Here is an 18,933-nt window from a genome sequence, read left to right on the forward strand (position 1 = left end):
CCACGCAATTTCGAGGCATGTTTGTGTGGATCAATGTATTATACTTTTGCAACATCTTTCTACCCATATGCATTTTATAAAAAAAACGGTTACAAACGCTTTTCAAAGACCAACTCAACCGATCCAAGGCAATGTGTTCCTTTAAGGGTGTGTTGTATTCAATAGCATTTTCCACCACAAACCTTCCTGCATGAAGTGATGACGTATATTTGGCTACAATCATCCTCTTTTTAGTCAGGGCCATCTTTATTTTGGTGCTTTATTATTTACAATTATGTGTTATTGTAAATGATTATTTAGATGGGTCATTCTAATTTGCATTTCTGCTAACCACAACTTGATCTGAGTTGTTTGCTCAGCAGAAATTAAGAGAGGATCTATTCTGGCACTCAAAAATAAAAATAAATGTTGGCTGGGAATGTTTGTAAAACTTGTAATCAACCCAAGTTCATAATTATGTCACTTGGCACAGATATGGGCACAACAACTGACTGGTATAATCTTTCAAATGGTTTTCAAATGTTGAAAAGTTTATGAATATGCTTGGTTTGGTGTGACAATTTTATTTAAATTTGTGTGCAAATTTACTATAAGTTTGTTTTGTTTTCATGTACAAATCAGCAATTAATAATGATTCTTTCATACATGTAATATTACATAAAAAATGTTGCTTTTACACTGACTTTTTCATTACATTTTGTGTTCAGGACTGGAGATTTTCATAATAAGCACTGCCAATTTATCATGTTATTCAAACCTTTTTCTTTCAGCAAGCATAGTATAACGGTTTCATTTGATTATAAAAGAATGTAAAAGTTGGTTGATAGTTTTCATAACCATATCCAAGCTGTTTCAAAATGAACAATTTACAAGTCCAAGTATTTGTGTGGACAAATCGCTTCTTGTATCATTGATAATCAGTATGATTCAAGTTTACACAAAACCTGAAGGAACCTGTGGGGGGTCTGTGTGGATTCACACACACTTATTTGACCAACACTAGCACAGAAAAAAATCTTTATAGAATTTACAAACAGAATTTCCTTTGGACATGAAAAGCTTTAAAATACACATAAGGTTTACAGATTAGGAGTGAATTATGTTTTACTTAAGTATCTTTAATTGTCCTCCCTCCATGGTCTGTGAGGAAATATTTGCATGTAGGATTTGTTTCAGTGTGTATAATGTGCTACTTGCCAAGTTGTTCATAAATAAAATCATTTATTGAAAGTGCGTCAGTAGGATACATTATCAAGTGTATCTTGAATAAAATTGAAAGTGCATCAGTACTTAAAGGAACACGTTGCCTTGGATCGGACGAGTTGGTCAAAACAAAAGCGTTTGTAACCGTTTTTTATAAAATGCATATGGTTGGAAAGATGTTTTAAAAGTAGAATACAATGATCCACACAAGTTTGCCTCGAAATTGCGTGGTTTTCCTTCTACTGTGCGAACTAACATGGTCGGCCATTTATGGGAGTCAAAATTTTGACCCCCATAAATGGCCGACGTGTTAGTCGACGAGGTAAAAGGAAAACCACGCAATTTCGAGGCATGTTTGTGTGGATCATTGTATTCTACTTTTACAACATCTTTCTACCCATATGTATTTTATAAAAAACGGTTACAAACGCTTTTCAAAGACCAACTCGACCGATCCAAGGCAACGTGTTCCTTTAATGCCATAACAAAGTGTTTTTTCTAGTACTCTGCAACAATGTTTTGTGTTTCTTTAAGGTGTCTCACATTCACTTAAAGCATGTACAACATTTGTAACAGTCAAAGACCAGTATTCACGTTTTATGTGACCCAACATTTACATTAAATAAGAAATAATATTTGAAAGTTCAAGCTCAATCTGTCATCAGACTCACAAGAAAGTAGACGACAAAACCTGAACTGTCAGGTTTTGGTCACATGAAAACTGTTGTTTTACTCATTTCTCAATAACTAAAACATTTCAGGTACAATTATTTCACAAGAGGACTTTCTCACCACGACTATATTTATATCTGTGTACATCTGTGAACTTTTTGTACTTTGATCTCATCAATTTTATTCACACCCTTTAAATTTTCCAGTATACTGCAATAATAGTTTTAAACAACAAACCAAATAATGACAAAATCAGATTTTCACTTTCTGTTAAATTCATCAATTATTTTATTTACAAGAAAAAATAACAAGGGTTTTCAAGAGAGACACATTCAGTTCGTTTAACTTTCACTGAAATCAGACGCTCCACTGTTTTTTTTAATTAAGCAATAACTTCACATCATCTCTTTAAAATTTCTCACAAGCAAACTACAAAATTTCTATATGATAAGAGAGCCAGTTTTAGTTTTGATTAATTTTGATTTATTTGCTTCATTTGCCACTTATAATGAAAAAGGGATTCTTGACTGGATCGTTTGTGAACAAATGAATTCTTCTTATTAGCTTTTTATCATCCTGGGCCCAATAATCATTAAGTCTGTAGGCACAAAACTTGCTTAGCACAAAAAAATGTTGCTTCGCAAAATAGGTTACCAGCCAGAATACCAAACAGTTACCATTGTTGTGACTGGTACCCCGGTCTTTCTTGCTAAGCCTAGAAACTTGCTATGCAGAATTTTCTAATGAACAACTTTATGACATTGGGCACATGTCACATCCCATATCGCTTTACAGTACAAAAAATGCACATATAATTATTGCTTTATAACAGATGGGTAGCCAGCTAAATATCACAAAGTTGCTTGTGACTGGTATCCTGAAAACTTTTGTTTAGCACAACAAGTTCCTGTTAACAGGTTTGTGAAACTGGTCGAAGGGCGGATTTTACAAAGAGCTAAGACAGATCTATGTGTAGAAAGCTTCTCAAAAGTCTGAACAGAAGAAACCTTCTAATTGGATCAGTTAGGTATTCCTACAGCAGGCATAATATATGGACTGGTCCGTTGGATCACCTGAACATTTTATTGGATGTTCAAAATGCTCTGCTATAATAATCACTCGAGTAGGGTTGTTCTCATAGTTCAGAAAAATGCAGCAGTCCAGCACAACATTCTAGCGTATGCCTTGTGGATCAGTACTTTCGTGCCCAGAACATGTCTGACTTTTGAGACGCCCTAAAGGCCAAGTCACAAGCAGCGATAACGATAACGATAACGACGCAAAGAGAATGCATTCTATTGGTTGAAATGCTCCACGCAGAATACGCCCACGCTCATTCAACCAATTGAGGGTGTGCGTTGTTAACAATCTCATTAGCAATCTCGTTATTGAGGCCTGTGTGACCGGGACCAAACTATTGTAAAATTATCACAACGTACCTAAAGAAGCGTTGACATTCTTGGTTTGGGAAAATTGGAATTGAGTTCATATACTCTGAGATATTGAGCGACTTTAGTTCTTGCACTATACCTGAAGAGGGTAGGGGCAGACCTGGAATAGCATCGAGGCCATAGCCTCCGTTACTTTTACTTCTACTTTGCTACTCGGCAAAGTCCCATGATGGGATATCACGCCAAGATTACGCACGAAGATTACTGTTACCTTGGTCTTGGCCTTAGTTCCTCATAGAATATTAAGATTTTCCAATGGAAGTACCCTTTGCAAAATAAAAATGGCCTTGCCTTCTCAAAGATGAAATTCCATGCCTGGAAGAGAGTGGTCCTCGACTAAGGTTTACACTCTTGATCTCAAGGGCTGCTAAATGTTCAAACAAGCTGAGGCTGTTGCAGGTCTCTAAAAGGTTACAAAAGCCTGGTTCGTACTTCCTGCGAATGCAAATGCGATACAAATGTTGACATCACATATTCGCAACAACTAATTTGCAGCAGTTAAATTGTGCTTAACTGCTGCGAAACGTTTGCTGCGAAAAAACAAACCATGTGGCGTAAAAATTTGCTTCACATTCACTGGAAGTATGAACTGGGAGTCACTTTATGCGACAAACATCTTCAACATAAATATATCATCTCTTTATTAGTATGTTGGTTTGGGGACAACAGGACCCCATCCTTGCCTATGCCATAACTTGGAGAATGCCGCCAGGGAGCCCAAACCAACACAAGCTCCTGATCCAATGGGGTAACTGTGAGCTGTGGAAGGTAAAACAAAAATAAATAAAAATTATAGCCATCTCTAAAATGTCAAGGCATGAGACAAGTTCATGATTTATAGGGTGTCATGGAGGAGGCCGGAGTGGACACTTCTCTTTAATTGCTTCCCTTATAATTGTATAATTGGGCACCTGGTAGGCCATATACTCCCCAAAAAGCTTACAAAAAATGTTAATGGCCCAATGACCATTGAAATAAGAAGACTGGACTGCAGGCCAGTTTTTTGCAAGCCAGTCACTCAAGACCCTACAATTCCCGCAGTCTTGTGTTAATTTCAAAATTTCTGGTTAACATAGTGAGCAACCTTGTTTACAGCTTTTCTCAGGCTTGCCAGCTATAATAATATTAACAATTAACAGCACTTATATAGCGCTTCACACAAAAGTCCCAAAGCGCTTTACAAAAACTAATGAGTAAACATAAGTTTTCAGCAGATGTTTGAAAATGTTCTCGTTAAACTCTCTGCAAACGAACATCAAAGAATATAAGTTTAGGTGGGACTGCACGGTAGATTTACACAAAAGCCAGTCTTGGAAACTTTCTGCATCGCAGCGGGGAAAAAACTGTCCAGTGGGAACAGGTCTTTAGTTTCATTACCATAAAATATAATGAAGATAATAATTAAAAGTAATAAACTTACTCTTAGCTCCAAGCATGACTCCTGACAAGCATCCACCGATGAAATAATTGTACAGGTCATCTTTTCCTCTTACAGATGCTGAAATTGTGGTTCCTGCTCCAAAAACTGCGCCCATCATGGCTAGAAAGAGAAATTAAACAATGAAAGATCAGTGAAAGAACCTCATACCAACTGATAGATGTAAAAAAATTCCTTAAATTTTGTACCTTTTTGCATCAGAGATAAATAATAATTAATTTGTCTTTTACCCCAACCCTGATGAGTGTTATGCACTGTATCCTCAGTACTTTACACCAAGTTCTATGAAAACAATCTACAGGCAAATCACTGGAGTTGAACTCGAACCCACAACCTCTGCAGTGCTAGAACAGATGTCTTACCACTAGACCACCGAGCTAGCCTGATGGCTACACTCTGTATCCTTAGCTGCAGGTACTGCAACAGTTTAGTAGATGTTAACTAATGCACAGTCATACTTAGTTAATACTCAGTGAAAAATTTAGTTTACTGAGTATGGAGGCTGCTTGGTTTGTTATATTCTTTTTCTTTGTTTTTGTTTTTTTTGTTATTACTACAAGCTATAGACGATGTGACCTATGTTTACATTCAAACTGCCCTCTGTTGATAAAACACTGTATACATCATGTTTCGCCGGGCAAAAAGACACGTAGTCATGGTAAGATTGCATACACTTTTTGCAGGCTGCAAAAACACAAAGGTTTTGCCCGGCGGTGTGCGCCCAAATCATGTTATGGTTTTCGAGTGACGTCAGAGGTCACATCGTCTATACAAAACCAAAACCCACTATCCATCATTGATGTCATAGGCCAAGACTAGCACTTCATCTTCAAAGTGAAACATCACCAGACTCTAATGTAGTATTTACCTAATGTTGCTGTATGGGTAAGGGACCGTCCTACTGCTTCTCCGAATGTCTTAGGGAAGAACATAACAAGATTCGTTCCTGAGTAGGCGATACCTGGAAAAAAAAAATTATAAAGTGTTGAGCATATTGAGAAGTAAAAAAATGGGCGATGCGGCAAAAAAAACAACAGTAATTACCGGGCAGAAACTTTCATTTTTTGAAGATGTTTTTTTAATTTCACTCAACAAAAAGGCAATGCAAGCATTATGAATGTATATTTGAGTGTGTAGAGAAAGTTTTGGTTGTGTAGTACAAAGGAAACTTCAGTTATTGGTGGCTAACGGTCGTAAAACTTTCATGGGTCGACCAATAATGATAAAAGTAATTGGGTCTACCATAAAACAAAATGATCAAAGTAACTGGGTCTACCATAAAGCAACGTCATCTGATGACGTTGTTTTATGGTAGACCCAGTTACTTTTATCATTATTGGTCGACCAATGAAAGTTTTACCACCGTTAGCCACCAATAACTGAAGTTTCTTTTGTACTGGATGTCAGACAACTCGTCCGTCAGACAACTCGACGGTTTGAACAACTCGACAGTTGAGACAGCTCAACCGTTCGGACAACTCGACGGTTCAGACGACTCGACTTTGAGACAACTCAACGGATGGCCAAGACAAGTCAACAGTTGAACGAACCTCTGTTACAGACATGTTTACACAAATTTCCTGTAAATCTAAACCTTAACCCTAACCCTAACCCTAACCCAAACCCTAACCCTAGGCTGACCCCAACCCTAACCCTAACCTACCCTAGCCCATCCCCCTTTCCCGGCTCTCTGCGCGCCCCGTACGTGCTGAGGCCCCGTCACAGCCATTTGGCAGCTTGTCTTGGTCCTAAGTCGAGTTGTCTGACAGTTGAAAAAAACATCCGTTGAGTTGGCCGAACGGTCGAGCTGTCTCGTCGGTCAATTGACACCCATCAATATCATGCTTATTAATATAGAAAAAATAAAATATAATCAAAATTTTAAATACAAATACAATTAATTAATTAGGCCTATCTATCATTATCAATAATTTATAAACACAATTAACAACACTGCCCTGACTGTCACTGTCAGAACTTGAGATCAATGTACGTTATACATTAATTTTTAATTAGAATATTAAGCACAAATTCTATGAAACTCAAATAGAAGAGTAAAACCTAGGCCTATTATAATTTATTTATAAAAAAAAAAGCTAAAGTTTAAACTTTAAAAATACTAAAAATGTTTTTACCTGCAGCACCGCCTACAGCCGTCGTGTTCAAAACATTCCTCATCGGTTCTTTGCCGTCCAAGTTATCTATGCGAGCAATACCCATTCTTTTGCTCAATAAACTGATAAAAACTATTGTTTTTCAGGGTACAAATTGAAGAGAAACTACCCAAAGTCGTTCGCTGCATGCGAAATAGTCGGTGCAATGGAGGTCAACATTTAACCTTTGAACTTTTTGACCTCGATGTTTCAGGGCGCAATGTTTATCACGAAACGGAACTGTTTTTTGTTCCAAACCTTTGTTTTCTCACGTTTTAGCTATAAATGAGGGGAAATAACGCTAAAGATTTCATTTGTGTTTCATGGCATGTTTTGGGGATAAAAATGCACTGAAAAACATACATTTTTGTGATTCATGCATGATCTATGAAACTACTTTTTGTAGCCTGTTTTGAGTGTAGGTCTATTTAATTTGAAGCTGTTGTACGGCTCTATATCCTGTGTACATTTTTCAATGCATCGTCGAGTGAACAGCGTAGGGTGACCTGAAAAAGGGGTCGAAAAGCTGAATTTTCGTCGCTCAAATAACAACTAAAAACGGCGTAAGTCAATGACATTGCATGAAATTTAAAAAAATTCAGTGAACAAACTTATTTCTCCTTTTTACAGCACCAGTCAGTAGATTCAAACAAATTCTAAGTGGGCACTCCTCTAATCTAAGTCTTAGTGCAATTTAGTGAGCGCACACACAAAATAATTTCATCAGAATTTGAAGGCAGAGTGATAAAAGTCTGTTTGATAAGTCACAAGGGTTGAATAGATCTTATGTAACAATGGGTATTTAAGGGACAGCCTTCATCATGTTCATGGCCTTTGTGTATGGTTAACTCTCTGTGGATGACTAGACCATTAGGGTGATGTAGATATTTCGTCATGGTTATTTTTAGCAAAAAAAAAAGCTAAGGCCACATCATCCTTGTTTACTCCAGAGATTGTATATAAACTTACCCCAACTTTTAAAGGCAACATGTCAGATTTTCATAAACAACATAAAGCTAATAATAAAGGTCATACATTTCCAGGAACAGACTAGTTTGGTGGAAATTATTTACGATTTTGTGAAAAATCACAAGCAAAACTGAGCTTCATTTACTATATTTTTGGGTATGATTTTATAAATAAGTTCAAAGTTCAACCTTGTATTATTTTTACCCAGGACCAAGATGGCGATTTTAAGATGTTTACAAGTCCTTCTGTTGGCGATTTTCGTTAACGATATATCTGCAGCCTTTGGATTCGGTGGAGGTAAGTAATTCATAAAACACCCTACAAAAGGACAATGTGCCATGGGGGTTGACCCCCAGTGACTGGTGGGGGTTTACCCAGTGACTGGTGGGGGTTGACCCAGTGACTGGTGGGGGTTGACCCAGTGACTGGTGGGGGTTGACCCAGTGACTGGTGGGGGTTGACCCAGTGACTGGTGGGGGTTGACCCAGTGACTGGTGGGGGTTGACCCAGTGACTGGTGGGGGTTGACCCAGTGACTGGTGGGGGTTGACCCAGTGACTGGTGGGGGTTGACCCAGTGACTGGTGGGGCTCTGCACTCATTTTGACATTTTCATCTCCAAACAAAGGTGCAAATGTCAACATTTAAAACAAAATTAGTACAGAGCGCAAGTTACTAGCCCACCTTGTTGAGCTATAAATGGCTCCGCTTTTAACATCGGTCTCATCACTAGGTAATGGCGACAGTGATGAGACCGATGTTAAAAGCGGAGCCATTAACAGCTCAACAAGGTGGGCTAGGGTCTACCATGAGGGTAGAATTTTCCTGTATAATAATTTCTACTGTTTGACTGTTTGCCAAAGTCTTGTTTCTTTATGTAACATCATTCAACATTCTTACAACCAATCAAGCATGACAGCAATCAAGCATGACATGTCTATGGTCTAGTGTGTCATGTATTCCTGAAGAAGAAGTGTATTGAAGGGCATACTTTTTAAGATTGACTTAAAAATTTGACTCCCATAAATGGCCAACCGTGTTAGTTGACGAGGTAATAGGAAATCCACGCAATTTCAAGTGATACTCGTGTGGATCCTACTTTTAAAATATCTTTCTAATCATATACATTTTATATTAAACGGTTACAAACGCTTTTCAAAGACCAACTCGTCCGATCCAAGGCAACGTGTTCCTTTAATTTTATTGATGGTACTAGTAGTTTTCAAGTCTGATCTGTGATATACAAAGCGTTTGCAGATTAAAATCATATGCAAGTAAAAACTCTCTAGGTGTTTTTTCAGTCGAATCGATCTTACATCAAAACGATCTTAAATCAAAACAGAATTTTTATGTGAATTTATTTATTGTTTTGAAAAACAGAAAATTACACCTTTCTTGTATTTGGGGTTTTTCTTTCAGGAAAGGACAAAGTCATATTAAATGATGTTAAAGTCCTGACACTGCGTGCTGATCACATGACCACAGGTAGACGCAGCAGTCCAGTACCACAGGTAAGCGTAAAGCTCGGTTCATACTTCCTGGCGAACTCGAATGCGATACAAATTTTGACGTCACAAATTCGCAACAAATAGTGCGCATCAGTTGACTTGTACTTAACTCCTGCGAAACATTCGCTGCGAAAACACCCATGTGATGTGAAAAATTGCATCTCATTCACATTCAAGTATGAACTCAACTGGGCTTAATGCAGATTGAAATGCGTTGGTGGGAAGCGGTGGAGGGATTAATTTGTTCTGGGGGAGGTCATAAAAATGTGACGTTTTCATTCACCTTGAAAAGTCTAGAGGATTACTTTGTATTGATTATTTTTATTATCCTGTAAGTTTAGTGGAGGATTACTTTGTTTTTTATAGATTTTTTCACTTACTATTTTGTTTTAATTGCGAGGTTTGATTGATTATTGGTTTTACCCGAGGTCAGCTGTAGGTCCTCTTAATGTTTTGCCTATTTTCATTTAATAATGATTGAAATTAAAGTCACCTGGAAGTGGTATTTTTTCAAAATAAAGCTTTTGTCACTAATATATGTGTTTTGATGAGTGGAATGTGAATAAACAGTTAACTAAGGTTTTAAAAATCAGTTCTTATGTTATTTACAAATTTAAGAGTAGACCCCGACCCGAGAGGGCGCTGTTCGTGACGTCAATCGAGGCAGACTTTGCATGTAATGCGTAGAGTAAACACAATTGCAAAGTACATGTACGGACCAAGTCGTGAGTTTGTAAGTTTCAAACAAAAATATTTTTGTTTTTTTCCGGCAATGCCGACCAGGTGTATTGCTGCTGAATGCAAAAAAACACTTTTTGAAATGTACCAACTCACGACTTGGACGTACATGTACTTTGCACTTGTGTTTACTATACGCATTGCAGGCAAAGTCTGCCTCGATTGACGTCACAAAAGAGGTAGGCGGAGTCAGCCCCCCAAACAACTTTATATATTTTTTAAACATATAAATCGTGACAAACAATTACTAAAAAAATTGTTTTGTTGTTCGTAAGCATATACTCTTATGTTTGAAAGAAAAACAATTCTATTTCCAGGTGACTTTAACAAACTTTTGTTTATTTTATTGTCAAGCCAAAGTTCTTTTGTTGGCCCCCGGTTGGTTGGTTGGTTTTTAAAAACATACATTTTTGGTTTACTTTTTCAGTTGAAGTGCATTGGTGGATCAGCAGGCTGTTCAGCCTTCAAACCACAAGTTGTCCAGTGCCACAATCAAGGTTCAGATGGCTATGATATTCAGGTAAAGAGGTGGGGGTGGTATTTGTCTTTAAAGACACTGGACAATATTGGTAATTGTCAAAGACCAGTATCTCAGCATATATATAAAATAACGACCCTGTGAAAATTTGAGCTTATTTGGTCGTCGAAGTTGCAAGATAATGAAAGAAGAAACACCCTTGTCACACAAAGTTTCAGATGCTTGATTTCGAGACCTCAAATTCTAAATCTGAGGTCTCGGAACCAAATTCGTGGAAAATTACTACTTTCTCGAAAACTGCGTTACTTCAGCGGGAGCCGATCAACCTCCCCCTATTACTTACTACCAAGTGAGGTTTATGCTAATAATTATTTTGAGTAATTACCAATAGTGTCCACTGCCTTTAAAGTTTGCCATGTGAACAACTTGGTCATGGGTTCGAATCCCACCCGAATAATATGCCTGTGATTTTTTTTCACAGAGCTGGGGGGTGTACTGAGTATACAGTGCTAACACACATCGGTGTATGGGTAAAACAAAATTAACATGACACAACACATGGGACATACAGCATTTCATCCCATGGGAGGGAGGCAGCAATATAAATGATTAAGTGTCTTGCTGAAGGAGACAACTGTCACAACCGGGACTCAAAACCCACTCTCTGCTGATCAGACACACCAGAGCTTGGGTCCGGTGCGCTTGATTCCTCGGACTTAGCACACCCTTAAGTGGCAAATCAATAACAAACTTGTTGAACTTCTACTTGTTTACTGATGATATTGTTTTGTTGTTTGTGAATTTTGCAGTGGGAGTGTAAGACAGATATGGATAATGAATACAGATTTGGGCGAATTGAAGTGACATGTGAGGGCTATTCACACCCGGATGATGAATTCATCTTAAAAGGATCCTGTGGGGTAAGTCTCTTTTAGAACCTATAAATTTCATATTTCAATTCAAACTTGCATTTTTTTCCCATACTTCATGAAAACAGTACAAACAATAATGTTTAAAGGAGGAACCAATAAACAATGCTATTTTACAAGGCAGAGAATAATACTGGTAAAGATTTAGCTTGAATGAAATGTTAACCAGTCATCTTTGCTGAATCTTACCAAAGTCTAAATATTTTTATGGTGAGAGATTGAGTGGAGGACAGTCCAAACATGTTGGTGCTGAGTAACCATATAGTGGAAAACAGAAGGTCCAATTGCTTATCACCGGACCAGGCATGCCGGTCTTGTTCAAGTCCAAACATGTTGGCGTTGAGTGATCATAAAGTGGAGAGCGCCAAAGCAGAAGAAGAAGGTGTTTTTAAAGGAATCTTAATTTGTCCATTCATGAATGTTATTTCAACAAACTTTTTTAATCTTTCCAGTTGGAATACACCTTGGACCTCACCAAGGAAGGTACACAGAAAAGTGGTTACCAACGTCAGCATAGTTACTATGGCAGCGATGGTTACCAAGGTAACAGCTATAGCTACAAGAAGAGCTCCGGAATTGGTGATTGGATAACTCTAGCCATCATCGGTGTTATCATCTATGGGATCTACAGGACCTGCATAGCTACCAGTTCTCATGAATATCCTTTTTAAATGACGTCTGTGTTTGTAAAGGATCTTTCATAAATACACCAGTCAGTTAAAGCAATTCAGATGGTTGTTAGGTTGGTCACGTGATCATGTTCACCCAGTCTTGAGTGGTGGTTTAAGACTGGAGTTGTTTTAAAGCATAGGGGGAGTTGTTAATAAAAGCAGAAGTCATTTATTTCAATCTGGAAGCTCACTTATTATCAAGTTCACACCAGATCCAATCCTGAGAGAATATTTTGCTTAGAAAGCTTACCGACTCTAAATTTCATACCGGAACATATCTGCCAGAGAAATATTTCCATCTGAAAGCTCACTGATTCTTTAGTTCATACCAGTACCAATCCTCCAGAGAAATATTTCAGTTTGAATTACATGCAAATTCAAATGCATCTGAAGACAACCCGTCGGTAACCATCACAAAAATAGTTGTCCACTATAGATGATTAAGTAACTGAACAGCTATGTGGAAACTTAGGATTAACCGACAGTGAACCTTTATGCACTATATAAATACATTATTATTATTTACATGCATACAGAGTGAACTAAAGACGATTATTTATGAAGCATTTGAAACCTTAACACATTCCCACTCCAGACAATCCAGATGATGGCTACCCTAGGCCAGCTGGTTATGGCACAGGCGCCGGGGGAAACCCCCCACCACCGGGCTTCAGACCGGGCTATGGAGGGTCGGATAGCTGCTCTGGTTCACGAGGAGGCGGCTATGGCACAGGACGGGGTGCTGGTGGGGGAATGGGTGGAGGTGGATTCTGGTCTGGAGCTGCAACAGGTGGAATGCTGGGCTACTTATTTGGGAGCAGAGGAAAGTAAGTTGTAGTTCAGTGTGTGGCAATAAAAGATAATAACTCTGTTTTGAAAACCACTGAAAAATATTTCTCCAGTTCATTCTTTAGCTCTTGGCATTTGAATGGAGGATTTTTCTTGGTATTTCCCGCAAGTTTACTTCTTGTATGAAAACCAATGTTGACTGAAAAGTACATAAAACTAGAACAAAACTCCTGGAAAAGATAGAGGTTGCTGAACTCGAATCAAGATGCCGGGTCTAGAACTTTGATCTTGAATATGGGCACGGCAATTTCCCTGGGTAAGGGGCACTACGATGAGGAAAATTTAAATTTTGTACTGGAACTTTGCAAAGGGCACCAAAGAAAAGCAAATAGCACCACAGCCAGCATAGCAGTTGCTGTGGTTATTTTAACAAAGTAAGTTAGACATTGGGCGCTATTTTATTGGCACATTTGAAATGACCCACATACTCTAAATCATGGAGAGATTAGGATAACGTAACTAGGTAAAAATATCGCTAGGGCAATTTTTATACCATTTTATTTTATTGTGTGTTATGAAAGCAGTTTGAAAACCATTGTTATTTTGCCTCTCTTTACAGTCGTGGCTATGGTTATGGTGCACCCACTTATGGTCGCCGGGGTTACGGGAACAGTGGATTTTTCGGCGGGGGTGGAGGCGGTGGTGGGTTTGGAGGAGGAGGCTTCAGCGGGGGAGCATCATCAGGCACAAGAACATCATCTGGTAAGTTCTGATTTTCACTTTCTTAGTGTACAGCCAATTTAACCAATGTCTGCAGACTTACCACGTAAATCATTTGTTATCGGCAATGTGTGCGTACTCAGAACTACTAAAACAATGACAATTTAGCTGGTAAGACTGCTGCCAGCTTGTATTCGAAGGTCCCTCCATTCATAAAACTGCAAAAGCAGACAATTTTGCTGAATAACATTTTGCTAAAAAGCCAAAATGATTAGCACTCCAGCTACAGATGGTATTTATGACATTGTCTTTGGGTGTTAACAGTCTTCTAGTAAGCATTTATTTTGGTTTGTGTTTAGCTCCTTTTTTGTCCATAACCAGGGCCGAATTTCATAGAGCTGCTTAGCACAAAAAATTGCTTAGCATGAAATTTCTTCCTTGATAAAAACAGGAGTACCAACCAAATTTTCATTTGTTGCATATTGCTTGTTACATGTATTCAGCTGTTTTTTGCTTATCCTGAAAATCACGTGGAAATTTGGTTGGTTATCCTATTTTTATCTAGGCCAAAAATTGCATGCAAAGCAAATTTTTGTGCTTAGGAGCTCTATGAAATTGGGCCCAGCTTTGTGATGTTAGGCCCAGTGATTTTGACTTCTGTCTTTATAATTGCGAATATAGTGCACATACCAATGGGCGACTGTTGAGATGCTGGCGGCAGCAGACATGATCACTGTCCTTTTATGTGGCTCCGAGCGTACACGCTCAGTTTTGCGCGCATAGATCTGAGCATGCGCACTACTAGTTTAAAAAAGGACTGCTGAAATGTCTTCCATGATTTAGGAAATGTTTTCAAAATTGGTGTTGGGACAAACTTAGCCAATTATTTGACCATTTTTGAATCTGTTGTTTTAACTTTTAGGGTTCGGTGGAACAAGAAGGCGATAGTTGGACAGAATCACCTTGTAATCCGTGGATATTAGAAATAAAGCTGTGAGAGACCAAGATACCCAGAGGACCACTGACGAGGATCAATGAATTAAGCAATTGCCCGGTAAAACAATAATGAAATAAGTCTAGTGGTTTTTTTAAACCACATTCCAGTAAAATTTACTGGTGTATTATATAGCTTTCCAATGGGAGACTTTTGAGACGCTGAGGAGGAGAGGAGACATAACGGTCCTTTTTTTGCAGCTTAGAACTGTGAAAAGGACCGTCCAAAAGTCTCCTATTTTACATACTCAGTAAATTTCAGTAAATATTAAAAACAAAAACATGGCAACAGTTTCCATTCACTTTAGTTACCCACTTGTACCTGACCACTAGCAATGGTTTAGCACTCACTGTGCCTTTGGTCAGTCTTTTATACTAGTACTTGTCATTGGTATTTCTTTTACTTCACAGTAGCCAGTCACTAGTACCAAACCATGGTACCTCATCGTAGCAATAGTTTAACACTCACTTAAGTTATCCACTGGTACCTGACCACTAGAAATGGCTTAGCACTCACTGTGGTCCTTAGCACTCACTGTGGTCAGTGTTTGGTACAAGCACTTGTCATCGGCAATTGCTAATACTCACAATAGTTAGGCACGAGTACCAAACCATGGTACCTGATCGCAGCATTGGTTTAACACTCACTTGTTCAGTATTTGGTACTTAAACCCTGCCAGGGGTGGTTTTCACAAAGAGTTAGGACTAGTCCCAACTTTATTAGGACTAGTCCTAGGAGATATACACATTGCATAGATAGTCCTAAGTTAGGACGAGTAACATGTCCTAACTCGAGATAAGACTAGTCCTAACTCTTTGTGAAATCCACCCCAGGGTTGAGTACTATCCTTGGATGATGGTACCTGACCATAGCATATTGAAAGAGTGGCGATGATAGACCTTTTTTTGACAGGAATAATATACAGGGTTAGGTAAAAGTAGCCACAATAATATTCTACCCCCCATTTTCTGTATACCTTTTTGGCATTTTACGCTAAGCAACGCAACTGACAAATTTTGCAGTTAATTGTTATATAATACTTCTTAAAACAATGCAAAAAGTACATGCATTAAACAAAATCACCTTTAATAAGAAAAGATTGAAATGAAAAATGCCAAGTGCCTCAATGTTTTAGTCATTTTTAAGAACTCTTAAAGTGTAACAAATAAACTATTTTATTTTGTTGCTCTAAAGTAGCTTGAATAAAGTAGTTTGTAAAGACAAAAATAATGCTATCACATAAAATAATAATATTGTAAAATATGTACATAAACCTTACACATTTTTATCACTTACTATGTTTTAAGGATTATCATAGAAACTGGTTCAGATATTGAACAAAGTACTCTTGGGGTACTGGAGCGAATGATTTGTACAGTAGCCCTTTCCACCCTGCCATGTGCTCACCACCTGGGCCAAATTTCATAGAGCTGCTTAAGCACAAGAAGCAGCTAAGCACAAAAAAGCAGCTAAGCACAACAAAACTTTTCTAGTTTTGTTTCGCAGAACATTTTTAAACAACATTTTCTGATTAAGTAACTCTATGAAATTTGGCCCTGTTTGGGTTTTGCTATGGCAGTCAGTGTATGTTTTATGGTAATGGTGTTTGTAAGAAAGAACAGGTGCGATGATCACTTCTTATTTCATAATAATTCTATTTTGGTCAGTTATTTATCACTTAATTATCTTTTGTAGAGTGTCATGGCCGAGTGGTTAAGAGCATCGAATTCAAGTTCTGGTGCTAATTCACCGGAGTGTGAGTTCGAATCCCGGTCTTGACACTTGTGTCCTTGTTGAGCAAGATTCTTTACTATAATTGCTTCTCTTCACCCAGGGGTATAAATGGGTACCTGCGAGGGTAGAGGTTGATATTGTGAATGAAAAATCCTTTGGAGCGATATAAACTGTTGCCCAGGTTGTATATTCCCAAGGGAGCAGAGAAACATTAAATAGGATGTTATTGGCCCTATGACCAGGGCACTAATGTAAAGCGCATTGATACGGTTATTGTGAAATGCGCTGTATAAGAATTGGTTATTATTATTGTGTCATTATGGGCTTTTTGAATTGGTTAACATTTTGAATTTTTCTGAATCAGTTAAATGTAAATATGCAGTAATATTTTTATTAATGTTTAATTTATGCAGAATTTTCTACGCAATGCGTTGATCATTGAAGCTTGTTTTGTTACGACCAAACGACACCAGGTAATTTTCAAGCAACCACTACGAGGCAATTTTTAACTAGAAAAACACTTGCATTTTAGATTTCACGCTATGTTCTTTGAGATAGTTCAATGCTCTTGAAAAATGTCTCTTATGCAACCAAAGTGTTTAATTTGCATCATCATGGCTCAGCGGTTAGACTGCAGGGGTGGATTTCACAATATTATGACTATCTTGAGTAGGACGAGTTACTCGTCCTAACTTAGGCTTAGCCATACGTTTTTAATATCTCCTAGGACTAGTCCTAAGTTAGGACTAGTCCTAACTGAAATCGACCCCAGGACTTGCAATCACAAGGTTGTGGGTTCGAATCCAACCAAGCTAACCGCACATTGCACAATGACTAGAACAAGCATTGTTGTCTAGGAATTACAATTTCCAATGAATCACAAGGAACCAATGTTTGTGTTTTAAGAGATAATTTTTTTTGCAAGCTTGGTGTTTATATCCCCTCTTGTTGGATTTAACCGAGTTTCTTTGACAGGAAGACCATCTGAACAAATTAACAAGCAGTTGGTTGCCTTCACATTGCCTGGTGCCAAAAGTCAATACAATTTGTTGATTGGCTCTAAGTGTAATTTTCACCATTTAAAATTTATTTACTACATACATGGCAGCTTACGCATTTACTAATCAAAGTATTTTCCTCCATTATTCAAGATGATTTTAACTTTTGTTGAGAATTTTATGTTTCGAGCTCTGTCGGACAGAAGTGCAACAATAAAAAAGTACAATTTAATTTTATTGTCTCGGTTTATTTATAATTCTTATTGGTACATATCATATCAGAACCTTAATTTCATGAACCTGCTTAACAACATAAAGTATCCCAGCACAACAAATGAACGCAGAATTGGTCCGAAAATAAAAATAATTACAGATTATGTTAGATTTTATCTGCGTGATTACTTCTAATGCACTTACACTTAAAGGTGGCAGGATGTGTGCCCAATATCAACACAAAGCACTTTTGAGGAGAACATTGCAGAATCTACTATTTAAATTATATTACACCGAGAAAAAAAATTGTAAAAAAATACTAATCTTTTCAGAATTATTGAAAATTTGTGATAATGAAGTTTGTACTCATCCTCTGAATACATAACACTATTTGAAAAAAAATAAGATTAAGACAATTTTAAATAAACATGACAGGTGACGACGTGAGATATCAACTCTGATAGAAATGTTCCAGTTGGACTATTCTCATAATTAAAAAGCACAAATGGCTTCGACCATTATGCAAGTTACGAAATGCCAAGACAGTGATGTGAAGTCATCTTGAAAACAACAAGCAAGGACAACATCAACAAGATCGCCGAACATTAATGGGCAGGGGAGGGGCAAGAAAAGATTTGGTGACTCTGCAAGAGAATGGGTTAAACCATCTCAACCAATCGCAGTCTTCAACTTGTCTTACATGACAACTTGCGTTATCCAACCTCTACTAATTACTAGCCTTTTTTTTAGATGGCCAATACTGGTGTGTACAGAAAGAGTTACCCAAGGTTTATATTTAGATACGCCACGATTAGATACGGTGCATAGATCTGCATGTGCCATTCACCAAAATAATAGCAAAGATACAAGAAGAAGCAGACCGCTGGAAACATACGAAATATTTTTCAAAACGGCAACAAGTGTTTACAGACAAATTAATGGTTTTCAGGGGAGTGGGTACCTTTGGAAACGGCGTAAAAACAGCCGTGCCATGACAAGGGGGAAACTACCGAGAGGGAAAGGAGGGTTATTGGAATGGTTTGGGAGGGGACTAGAATGGGGTGTGAAGTTAAATATTGTGTCCACTTAATCTCAAAAGGCTTATTGTACGCATAACTATTCTTCTAAAAAAAATTATAGAATGGTAAATTTTTATCAATAAAATAATATGTTGTTGTATATTACCCGCCGGTTTTATGTGCATTAAATTCCATTTAATTTTGTTTTTCTCCGTTGAAAATAATGGGACCATGTATTTTCTATTGTTGTGTTGCCTC

The 18,933-nt window shown here is 37.7% G+C and overlaps 2 protein-coding genes across 2 annotated transcripts; one reads left to right on the forward strand and one right to left on the reverse strand.

Annotated features, from left to right (window-relative positions):
* Positions 1-2,139: 2,139 nt before the first annotated feature.
* LOC139946356 (NADH dehydrogenase [ubiquinone] 1 alpha subcomplex subunit 11-like) lies at positions 2,140-7,096 on the reverse strand. The gene is made up of 4 exons (XM_071943996.1): positions 6,900-7,096; positions 5,633-5,725; positions 4,747-4,866; positions 2,140-4,085 (listed from the first exon to the last, which is right to left on the reverse strand). Exons 1-4 carry the CDS (start codon positions 6,982-6,984, stop codon positions 3,970-3,972), a joined length of 414 nt encoding a protein of 137 aa, XP_071800097.1. The 5' UTR covers positions 6,985-7,096; the 3' UTR covers positions 2,140-3,969.
* Positions 7,097-7,342: 246 nt separating this feature from the next.
* Positions 7,343-15,877, forward strand: LOC139946353 (store-operated calcium entry-associated regulatory factor-like). The gene is made up of 9 exons (XM_071943993.1): positions 7,343-7,480; positions 8,095-8,183; positions 9,304-9,395; positions 10,558-10,650; positions 11,418-11,528; positions 11,990-12,195; positions 12,799-13,035; positions 13,617-13,759; positions 14,640-15,877. The coding sequence occupies exons 2-9, from the start codon at positions 8,102-8,104 to the stop codon at positions 14,663-14,665; spliced, it is 990 nt and encodes a 329-aa protein (XP_071800094.1). The 5' UTR covers positions 7,343-7,480; positions 8,095-8,101; the 3' UTR covers positions 14,666-15,877.
* The last annotated feature ends 3,056 nt before the right edge of the window (positions 15,878-18,933 follow it).

This window comes from Asterias amurensis, chromosome 13 (assembly GCF_032118995.1).
Source record: "Asterias amurensis chromosome 13, ASM3211899v1".
Classification (NCBI taxonomy): domain Eukaryota; kingdom Metazoa; phylum Echinodermata; class Asteroidea; order Forcipulatida; family Asteriidae; genus Asterias; species Asterias amurensis.